The sequence below is a fragment of the Lissotriton helveticus genome, chromosome 3_1, assembly GCF_964261635.1.
Source record: "Lissotriton helveticus chromosome 3_1, aLisHel1.1, whole genome shotgun sequence".
In the NCBI taxonomy this organism is placed as follows: Eukaryota; Metazoa; Chordata; class Amphibia; order Caudata; family Salamandridae; genus Lissotriton; species Lissotriton helveticus.
Genome location: NC_136061.1, coordinates 2,118,266,709 through 2,118,278,808, shown reverse-complemented (window position 1 = coordinate 2,118,278,808; position 12,100 = coordinate 2,118,266,709). Strand labels below are relative to the sequence as shown.

Sequence of the window (12,100 nt, the reverse complement as noted above, 5' to 3'; positions counted from 1 at the left end):
ATTCACCGGATTGTTTACTGCTGTATGTTACGCGTTCTGGCCAAACGTGCAATGTTGGTTTGTTGGTTGTTCTTTTCACACAACTCTTCTTCTGCCCGTTCTAAAGCTTTTCTTTACTCTTTCTCCTATCCGCCTCCTCACATTTCACTTCACTGCCTTCCAAATTCATGGTTGGGCCTTCCTCTTTAGTCACCATCTCCTGTTTGTCGTACTGTTGTGACGCTTGTCTTGATTCACTACAATGTAAGTCCCAGATGCCTTTTTTCTTACTTCTCTGATTTACATCGTTTTGTACCAAGTTTTTTTCCCTTGTCTGTCAAAATACCTTTTGCTAAGATACCGTGAAAATTTCATCAGCTTCACCCATCGTCCCCGTTCTGCACTAATCCATTCCTGTAAATAAAGTTATAAATATATTTTCCACTTTTGCTGCAAGACTGCATATCATCCAAATCTTTTTGATTTCGATTTCTTTCCAGTAGGGTTGCTCTGCTACAGAGTCAAAGAACCGCATGGTGTGCATGTTTTGTTATAAGAACATAAAAAGGGGTCTCTAAACTCTTTTTTAGGTAAATAAACACTGGTTTATTGATAGTGCAACTCTATCAATGGACCCGTGGTAATAATCAATTTGTGTTTTCTAAAATGAGGGAAACCCAATTTTCAATCGTACCTGTCCTTTCCACCCATGTACTCTCCATCGAACGCACTATCGACCACAAACTGTGAGCTTGCCCTTTCTCCTTTTTTTCATCCCCACAATCATACCTGAAGAACTATTCATGTGCTGCTCTCTTTATGTTGCAAGTCACCTTCCTGTATGCTCAACGACTTCCCTGTAATAGTTCTGAGAATATGGTTGCCTTATGTACAAAGTCAATCATCTCTTCAGCCCGACCATTCTTCTTTGTATGCACAACACCCACCCTCTCAGTTTCACTGACTTCATTAAAGTAGTTGGTCCGTATTGCATACAAAAACGTTTTGCCCATCTAAGCAGGTGGGATTTTTTTTACCTGTGTGACATGACAAGGTGGAGAAGTACTAACCAAACAAATCCTACAATGCCACCCTGAGCATTAGACCTCGCCCTGCGGTCCTGTCTACCAGTCGAGTTCACAAGCCCGACCAGCCTATCAGCGCTGCAATGTTGAGACTTATGTCGCAGGGCACAAATGTGGATAGTGTGGTAGTAATTTCCAAAGGTTGATGGGGTCCCCGATCTCAGGGGATGCATCAGGTCCTCCTATTCACACTATACAGAATAAGAGCAGAAAAGGGCAGTTTTTTTTTAACACAATCCCTACATTTCTTGGATACATGTAATCATGAGAGATATGCGGCCTGCCAGAGTTGAACTCAGTACTACGACATGCGCTGGTGGAGGGGAGACCTCAAATATCCGATTACAGAATTGTTAGAACGCATCACCCCCTTTCGTTACATACTTCTGCGATGGTTGGTTATCTTTATTGGAAACCTTTTATTCATCTGGCAGTTGCCTTCCGTTATTGCCAGCGCCTATTTACGCTTCACATCAAAACTAGCTCCATTGAGTGCTCTTGACTAAGAATTCCTTTATATCAGTCTACATCACAATATATATGCACTGCTTGACCTCTGCACGACCCGGTGATACTAGCCTGCGCCCCTCTGTTCTTGTTTGCTTTCTCAAAAAGTAGTGCCTTTCTAACTATTGCGGTCTTCTACTTTTACGGACTCAGTCAGGCGACCAAATTGTAACTAGTTCTCTCTGGCTTCTAGGGATAAACATCTCTTCCTTCAACCCCTTCAACCCAATACCATTTTGTTCTGTCCTTGACGGGCTTATTATAAATAGCTGTTTAAATATGAGTGAGTCAAAGATACATTCATGTTTGTCAGAAAAGACCTCATGACCATTCCTCTAGGCAGCTAATGCCGACTCTACATCCAATAAAAGCTCGGACTTCAAAAAGTACTCAAAGACTGAATACATCTGTAAGGAATATAGATATAGTGTTCACTAGCACGGTGCAACTGTTTATCAACCTGTGACAACGCATCCTACTATAGGAAGTGCAGACGTCTAAAATCAGGTGTCTTAACATCCCTCCAGAACAATTATCGAATTAATCCACAAGTAAGCACTGCGATGCCTTTTTAATATTTTTTAATTAGTGACGCAAAATAGGCAAGACAGTATAGTACAATAGCTTTCGCTATAAAATAGGTCTTCCCCTGAAGGGAACGGCGGGTCCTGAAAGCTACTGCATTATTATATATTTGGTCTTTTTTGTTCCTCTAGATCTAGCACAAGATGTCACATCCTGCCAGAACCTTTCTAGCACCAGCATGAAAACACGGACTGTTTTGACAGCACAGTTGCAAAAATGTTCAGCTGCTACGAAATTAAAAATAAACATAGCTGAGTGCATATTAATTCCCATTCTTGTTTACATGTTAACACATGACATGAGGTGTGGTTTTTGAAGAAAAATGTAGGCTGCAATTCGATTTACATGAACAATATTGTACATCCATCTGATGAAAGATGAACACACTCCCGTCTTAAGTAGAGTCAGTTCGGTTCTTTGGTCAAACAATGTTCCTGTGCTAGGCCAGGTCCTGCTAGGAAGAAATGACCGAATAGTCCACGGTGCAGGACTGCAATATCACAACCACAACAGGCTAGTCACTCTTCTCAGACAGACTCCCTTTTCCATGAGAGGAAACATTTCCCCCTCACTATATACACTTCCGGTGCTGCGGTAACACTGGTAGTATTCAGTGTCTTACACAGAGACCCCTTTCACTGCAGCTCTACGCACCCCTCACTGCGTTGCTATTCATCCACCAAAAGAAAATCAAAGCCATGTGACCATAAAACACTCCCAGTGCAACCGAGAACACACGTGACTGCTCCTGGCTGAAGTCATCTTTTTTGGGTGCTAATCCTGTTCCGTGGAGAGAGTTAAGGGGTATGTAACTACTATCACAGCCCTAGGAGTGTTCATGCTCCACCACTACTTTAGGCGTGCAGACTCGTGCACACATGGTTTTGACACCACAGGAAAAGACCCACGTGCCCAGTGTTATTCCATCAACTTGACTTTAGGAGGGTGCCCTCACACGGGAAAACAGGCTTTATTTCACCCTGGACAAGCAATTGTAGGAAAACACAACGTGAGAAAGTATGCAATACCTGGCATCACTAAGGATTAAGATAAAAAAAATTATATGCTTATTTTTCTTCTGTGTTTCATAAAGTGTGTATGGAAAATCTCAACTGATTTGATCGCACATGAGTTCATTCTTGAAATCACAAATTGTGGCACTGAATTTTTCCCCCCAAATATTATCAGTGATCACTGACATCGCGGCGTCTTCGAGATGCCATGAAACTAATAACACAATACTCATTAGTGACCTGATTCACAAACCTTTTTTTGTAAGTAGTGCTGTCCTACCACAACTGTAGGGGAGACTTACTCTTGAATTTCCAAGCGCAAGACAATCTTTGCAGAAGAAAACCTTGAGAAACAGGGCCTTAACTGGACAATATCAACACCAAATGTGAGTTTGATATGCTAGAAAAGGCATTTGTTAGCATTACTAATCACGGTGCCACAACTGACCCATGTCCACTGATCCTAGGATTAAGATATTATCCATACCCGAGAGTAGGTTTCATAATTGCATTTGAAGATTATCTTAAAAATTAAATCAACATTTCAACGCATCATCAGCAAAATGGGTACAAGGAACGCTGGACCGCGGTGAAATCGTACCTCTCCAGGGCCTGTCTTCTATTTGTGGACACACAAGGCTTGCATTGCTCTCTGCTCTATGCCCATAATACACAAGGCACATAGCTACACTGAATTTCGCCACCACAATAGGACTGTGTTTGCTGCTCACCTCTTTGCTTCCTCCAAATGGCAGAGATACTCATAGGCCACATTCTGCCGTCTTCTCTCGTCCATCTCCTCCGCCGTTAGTCTTTCATTATCCAGGACAGCTGCAAAGAGTCAACGGTAGTCTGGTTAGATACCAGGCCTTGCACAAGATTCACAATCATAGCTGGATGCAGCCTGGCATACAGTGAGTGAGAGTCACCTCCCAGTAAGTATGTGTGATTTAAAATGTTTTCATGGTCTCTCCATACAGGGCCATGATCGTGCATCTAAAATACTGACAACTTGGTTTTTTATGTAACACGTTATAGCACAGATTTGCAATTTCTAAGACTTGCCAATCACAGCATTTCAAATTAATTCGACAAGGCACCCATACAATGATGCACCAGTGGCCGTTGCATGTTATAGCAGAAGGGCACCTTTAAAAAGGACTGAAATAATATTCTTTATATCTACAATGCTGACAGAAGACGGGCATGGCTAGCACAGGAAACAAGTGGGTACTTTACCTGAAAGATGTATTTGGTAAAACTAGGGACATCTGATGAAAATGGGTGGATGGCTACTGCAACATGCAAAAAACCTATTCTGAAGTATTTTGTGGCCTTTCAATAGTTGCAACTGTGTATTTTGCAAAATCTTGTTGGTCAACCCAATGTTAATGGGAAGCAATTATAGTGCTTTCTGGCTTGCACACATTTTATTCGATTTAGGGTACCAGATTAACTTTACCATGTTGGACCACGTGGATGTATGTATATGTGCTGTACTGGCAGGCAGGCCATTTTAGTGTTAGTTGGCAGATTAACATTACATTTATTCATATTAAAGAAACCCTGAAAGAAGGGCATTCTCACAATATTTTCAACCAATTGACAAACCATTAAAAATACATAATGCTTTCCACTTACAAATTGTTGCAAGAATTAAATCAATTAACATAATCACGGACTATCTCTTCAATCAAACATCCATGAATAAAGACATTTCAAGCATTGATTGTTCTTGATCGCTTTCAAATCAGGCAGACAAAGCAATACAATCTTCTCCTTTCCATCATAATCCTGCCCCATGCTTACTCAATACTACTTTTCGACATTTGACACTGCCTACATGAGCTTACACAGGGAAATAAAAAGCTTAGTTGCGTTACTCACTCATGCCTAGGGATGGCAAGCCATACTCTAGTAATAACAAAATGTAAGAAATTGGGTTGCTATTGGGGAGGAACACTCGGGCAAAAGGCACAATCCTTGTCAGGGTGAACCACAGAAGTCACAAAACCAACCTGTGCTTAACCCTCTGGCAGTTTAGCACAAAGCTCTCAGGCTTAACTTAGAAGTAATGTGTAAAGTATTTACACAGGACACAGCTAGTAAAAGTGACAATATAACACTGGAAAAATTAAAAAACCTATTTAGAAAAAAAAAGTAAATCTTAAACAAAGTAATACCAGAAAGACCAGCATTTAACCAGGAGAACTGGCGATTTTCAATTTAAAGCTTTTAGCAAAAATAGCACCTTAAAATACAAAGCACCACTCGCAATCAGCTGTCTGCGCTAAACTGGGGGAAAGTCACAAGTTGAGGCTGACCCCGATGGAAAGTAGGTCTGATGGAGTGATCAGGTTAGTCCCACTGCAGAGTTAGCTTCCAAGTCCGACACGAAGAGTGAAAGGGGCCGCGAGGAGCAGGTAGAGCGGCATGGATGGTTTTCGCTGTAGCGTAGAGAGCCGATCGGGCATTGTGGATGGTTGTTGCTATAGCTTCGCGTTGGCGGTCACTGTAGGCTGTCATTGTGCTAGTGCGGTTCTCTCATTGCCAGTAGTCACTGGCAGTCGATGTCAATGCAAAGAGCAGATCTCACTGGAGCTTCATATTGGTGGTCATTACAGGCAGTTGGGTCTTGGCGCAAATGGGACAGCTCACAGTCAGAAGAAGCCCACTCTTCAGGATTTTCACCTTCTCTTCAGTAGAATTGCTCCTAAATGCCAGCTAAGGGTCCAGGACTTGGGAAGGCACATTGGATCAGGGTCTCACTACAGCAGAGGCCAGCCGGGCTCAGGCAGGTACATTTGCAGCAGGTCAGCCGGGCATTTGCAGGGAAGCCTCTGAAGCTTGTTGTGTCTCTGTAGCTCACACAGGACATCAGTCAAATGACACTTGGAGTCACTCTAGTTAGCCTGGGATTAAAGCAAGCAGGTCTAGTCTTCCTTCTCAACCAGCAAAGCAGTCCTTCAAGCAGCAGGGAAGTCTTTCTTTAGTAACTTCTCCAGGACCAGGAGTGTTCTCGAGTGGCTTTGGAGATATAATATTTATACCTGGTGGCAGCCTTTGTGTCAGGGGACTCCATCTCCTATCCCTACTTCTGGCACCTTACCCCAAGCACAAAACTGTCTGGGGATGGTATAGGGATGACAAAAGATATACAGGCAGTCAGGACTGGCCTCACAATCCTTTGCAAGTGCAGGAGTAAAAGCCCTCTGAAGTGAAAGTGAGGCTGGGTAAAGCTTCTTTCCAGTCACCCTGGCAAGAAGACCTACCCTGTCCACACCTAACCCACTTTTGTGTTACTGTCGTCTGGAAGCAATACACAAACCCCAACAGCAGAGGCATTCCCAGTCAATTGACCCAAGACACTGGCAGAAGGCAAACAATGTTTCGGACAAGAAAATGCCAACTGTATAAAAGAGGAATTTTCTGAATTGTGACCTACAATCCAATGTTACCATTGAATAGAATTTTTTTAAAGGACAACTATTTTTAGGGTAAACAGTATATCTTTATCTTTTCCTAATCTAAAGTTAGCACTTATTAAAAGGTTATAAGGTAAATCAGTGTTGGTCAACTGGAGAGAAAACCCTTGCAACAGTGAAAACATTAGGAGTTTTCATTGCCACGACATGTAAAACTTAAACACACAGCCTACTTTTAAAATACAATGCACCCTTCACGATGAGCCTTTAGTACCTACCTTTTCAGGTACTAAAGGCTCCTACCTTTTCAGGTAGGTACTAAAGGCTCATAGTAGGTATTAAAGGGAAGGATGAGGAGTGGCCAAAGTTTATTTTGCCAGGTCGAAATGGCAGATTCGAATTGCACTACAGGCTGTAGTAGCAGTCTCGAGACATGTTTTAAAAGGCTACTATAGGGGAGTGGCAATTTCTAATAAAGGCCCTGGGTACATTTAGTACAATGTACTAAAGACTTACAAGTAAATTAAATGTGCTGATTAGGTGTAGGGCAATTTTACCATATTTGAAGGACTGTGCACATCACCACTGCTAACCACTGCTAGAGTCCTAAAGCCAACAACATCGAATTCAGCAACACAAGAGGAGTGCAGGCAAAAAGTATGGGGGACTATAATGTCAAGGATGTCAGGTATAAAGACATAATATGCAGATTGCCCATTTGAAATTGCAAGTATCTCATCCTCAAGATTTGAATGAGAGTTTGAAGTAATTAACAAGTGTGCCAAATTCACAACCTCTAGTATAAGCAATGCTAATCTTCCTTGCAGCCAGGGCACCAGGGTCTGCTGTTCTTGAAATCCTGATAAGTGCTGCACTTACAGCTCTCTTGGAGGCATCACTACAGATTCCATTACCATAACAAAATCTAGTGACTGAGACCAGGGGATGTCTCTTCTCTACCTGGATTTCAGGATCTCGTTAGATCTCTCAAACCAGTCGGCCCAGCTATATCCATACATCCATAACTAATGTTGTTAACATCTGTAACCCATTCCTATCTCACACTCAAATGTTATCACAGCAGCTAAACAAACTGCTCATTTGACGTTACATTTGACCTCAAAGGGCATTGAGGAACAGGAGCCCTAATATGGTTCTTCATGTATCTTCAACTTAGTTATCAAGGTTAAACTTAGACGAGAACAAGGTCCTTCATAAGACACAACTTGGGTCAGTATTTCCAAGAGAATTTTTCTACATTTCTCATTCAAAAGAACATCATATTTGTATTAAAAAAAGAAAAACCTGGATGGCCATTAGGAATATTCCTGGGATAATTAAAGTTAGCCTCTACCATGAAGCACCAGGAGACAATATTGGCAAAGATCATCCCAACACGCTAACAACTTTGAAGAACATCCAATTGTGTTTCTTCCTGCTTACACCCAAGCAAAAAGGGTCCTGGTATAGTGCACCCCAAAATAAACATTTGTTTTCTTCAAGATTACCCTTCAGATAATTCTTGGAAGATGAGAGACCTCAAGCGTTAAGAGTACACTTAAAGTCCAACCTTGTTATGTCGCATATCAGATTGTCTGCATAGCGCGACGTTCGAACAGAAGCTGACAGCATCCCCCACTATTAATCTGAGAACATACTAGAATAGTGGCAGGTGCTGCTAGCACTGGGAAGAATGCCAGCCCATCACAGCAAAACAAACGTGCGGAACACAGGATTTCCTCCATTCCAGCAGAACAGCATAGTGATTCATTAATTGAAGGAAAGTGTGGGACTGCACACACTCATTCTACGATAAGTAATCATGGATCGCCCCATTACAGGATTCTACTATGCTTTGGAATGAATGGCAAAAACATGCCATACCATCCTGAAATAGGGCAAAAGCAAAATTTAGTTGTTCTAAATTGGGTTCCTCGTAGATGGGAGTAGAAGCCCTGGTCAAGCAGTAAGCACAATCCAAGTCAGGGTAAGTCACAAACACACTCTAAATTAACCTGTACTACCTTGTGGTAACTTGGCAAAGAGCAGTCAGGCTTAACATAAGAGGCAATATGTGAAGTATTTGTGCATCACTTCAAATAGTAAAACAGTAAAAACTTCACGAATTTTTTTTCCAAACCAGGTTAGAAAATAGAGCCTAATTTAATGGACAAAACAAGACCAAAATGAAAAAAAATCCAATCAGTAAAAAATCATGACTTTGGTTCTTAAGAATAAACTCTAAAATAGTGCTTAAAAGCATAAACCGCCAACCAGGGATATCTGCTCACACTAGACTGGGTCAAAACCAAACGTTCAAGCCGACCGCGATGGAGCGCTGGTCAGATAGTCCCAGATTAGTCCAGCTGAAGGTTAACTTCTCAAGATTTGTGCCATGAGTCCCATTCGCATGGCAGAAGTTCGCCAGGCGCAAGGAGAGCATCGCTGGTCGGCGGGGCACAAAGTGCAGGCAGGGGGTCGCAGACAGATGGGCTGGACTCGAGCCTCGCAGTGGCAATCCATGCCGGTGGACGATGCTTACTCTGCGAAGAGACGAACCTGTGGTGGCTCGAGCCGATTCTTCGGGCGAGCAGTGTGGTTACAGTGCAAATAGGCCCATTCACAAACAGCCCAAAAGCTTGATTTAAGAACCCCAAATCCTCTTCCAAGGGCCCAGGACCTGAGAGGTGCCTATTGGGGGTCAGGAGCTTGTTGAAAATGGGTCCAGGAGCTATGAGAACTCGGTTATGTCCCTGAGTAGTTAAGATCAGGAGGTCAGCAGGCTATCGCTTGGAGTCACTCTGGGGTCATGGGTTCAAGATTGCTTTCAAGTCCAGTTCTTCCTCTCCAGGCAAGAGGGCAGCAGGTCAGCACAGCAAGGCAGCAGTCCAGTAGAGTGACATTCATTCAGCTGCACAGCAGTCCTTCTTAGCAGAGTATTCACATCCAGATGTGTACAGAAGTGGTGGTGCCTGCGGTCGGGTTCTTATACCCAGTGGTGCCTTTGAAGTGGGGAAGACTTCAAAGAGGTCCTTGAAGTGCACAGAGACCCTACCCTTCCTGCCCTGGCTCCAGACTCACTACAGGGGGGTATGCAGCTCTTTGTGTAGGGTCAGAACGCAGCCAATTCATGTGCAAGTGTGAGGCCTTGCCCAGCTCTACCAGGATGGCCACTCAAGTCACACATAAGCTCCCATTTTGTGTCGTTCTCTACACAAATCTCAGCTGTCACCCACTCCAGACAAGTGATAAGAGACAAGCAGCAGTTGCCAAATGGCTAAAGTTAAAGAAAATGCCAACTGTCTAAAAGTGGCGTTTTCAGAATTGCAATTTAAAGATCCAACTTCACTATAAGTTGTGATTTTAAATTGGGATTCCAGAGACAGCAAGCGTAGGGGTCAAATCGCTTGCCAATTGCAATAACACTTATAAAATGTAATAATGTAATCCCAATGGTATCCTATTGGGAGAGGTGTGGCATCGCGGCCAGGGCGACTGATGCTGGAATCTGGGGATCACGGTTCGATCCCCAGCGCCGGTGGCAGACTAGCCCAGCACCATGTGACTCTGGGCAATTGCTTGCTTAATCTTCCCGACGCCCCCCAGCGCCTGGAGACCCTTATGGGTGACTGTTTGCGCTTTACAAAATGTGGATTATTATTATTATTGGGGAGATAGGCCTTGCAGTAGTGAAAAAAGAATTTAAAAGATTTACACTAGGAGGACAAATGTCCTACTTTTATAAATAAACTGCTCCCAGCCCGTGGGCTGCCCAAGGTCTACCTTAGGGGTGACATACATTTATTAAAATGGAAACTTTGGGCCTGGCAAGAGGTTTAACTGTCCAGGTCGACATGGCAGTTTAAACTGCACAAACAGGCTCTGAAATGGGAGGCCAGACCTGAGCCATGTTTAAAGGGCTACTTAAGTGGCTGGCTTAATCAGTGCTGCAAGCCTTCTAGCAGCATTCAATTTGCAGGCCCTGGGCACATGCAGTGCACTCAACTAGGGAATTCTAAGTAAATTAAATATGCCAATTGTGAATAAGCCAATGTCACCACATTTTCAGGTTAGAGCACAAGCAATTTAGCACTGGTTAGAAGTGGTAAGGCCAACAAAAATTAATTCAGCAAAAAGGGGAGGAGGAAGCCGAAAGGTTTGGAGGTGACCCTGCAGAAAGGGCCATTTCCAACAGTAGTCATAACATTCAGCCAGTACAGCAATACTCCTTAATTATTACATTTGTAACATCCGTGAGCAAAACATTTTGCCTACCTTCTCTGACAAATAGAGAATTGATCAGAGCACATGGGCTAATGGTCACATCAAGAAACTCTTCCAACTATTTCACCTTGGTACTGTGAGTCTACCATGCCGACTGAGTAGTTTTAATATGTTTGTTTTCTACAGACAGTTTAAAATGTTATTAAGTTGTAGGCAAAATTTGACTCAACCTCTGCAATAATATATTAAATAACAAGTAAAACTGGAACTTTTCAGCTGAGGTGAATGTATGCATCTACAAGTAGGGATTTATAATTGGACTACAGGGTGTGCCAGGTGTCTTAATTTACTGGCCAGATAATAACCACTCTCACCCAGTTATCGAAGTTTAGATTTCCTTGATAAGATGCCATCAGGTCGTTACGGAAATAAAGTTGTGATGGAGCTTCTTCAGTCTGAGTTGGGAATGGATGTTCAGATCCTGGATGCACGAGAGGAGAAAGGCGGTTTCAACTGCTAGCTCTTTGTTCTAGGTGTGTTTATGCTGCAGAAAATTGTTCAGACCACCGGAGAGCTTAAGCTACGGTGAGCAGTTTGTGAATATCACATGAGGATGATGTAGCATATGTTTAAAATAATGCAGACTGAGGAGATGTGGCTTAGTGGCTCAGCTGCCAGCTTTGGAACCTGGGTTCTAAGCCAGAGTTCCGCACGTTTCTAATAGCGAGTGACCCTGGAAAAGTCAGTCCCTATACCTAAATGTGTAATAAAATATGTGAAATGGAAAGTAAATTTAATGCAGTTGTGAATAAATACTTTACATATGTAAAGCCCCGTGTCGATCAATAATCGTTTATCATATCCTATCTCCCTCAATTAATGTACTTCCCACCTTAGTTTCCCTATGTAAATCTCTCTCTATTATATATATATATATATATATATATACATATACATATACACACACACACACCCATATACATACGTGCCAGTTGCGAGCATTGGAGATATCCATTGGAAATTTTCAGTACCTCAACCAATTATGTCACAGCAGGGACGTTACATGTAACAAGGACAGATGGGAAATCTAGGGCATTGCTACTTCATTACATCTTCCAAGATGTAAAAGACCAATTCATGGGCAGCTGTTCGAAGTCTCATTCTGGTAGAAACGCATCCGTTCCATAGCAGATATTGCTGCTGCCATGGCCTTTTAGTCTTCTTCCCAATTAACGTTCCAAGGTTGGTGCCAATGTGGAATCTTAAGGTTATGCATAGTTTG

The 12,100-nt window shown here is 42.6% G+C and overlaps 1 protein-coding gene across 1 annotated transcript in view; it reads right to left on the bottom strand.

Annotated features, from left to right (window-relative positions):
- The window catches only part of IQGAP1 (IQ motif containing GTPase activating protein 1), a 488,190-nt gene that overhangs the window by 426,681 nt on the left and 49,409 nt on the right, over positions 1-12,100 (bottom strand). The window contains exon 2 of the mRNA XM_078683320.1: positions 3,901-4,000. Coding sequence (XP_078539446.1) covers positions 3,901-4,000 — 100 coding nt within the window. The remainder of the gene's footprint in view (positions 1-3,900; positions 4,001-12,100) is intronic.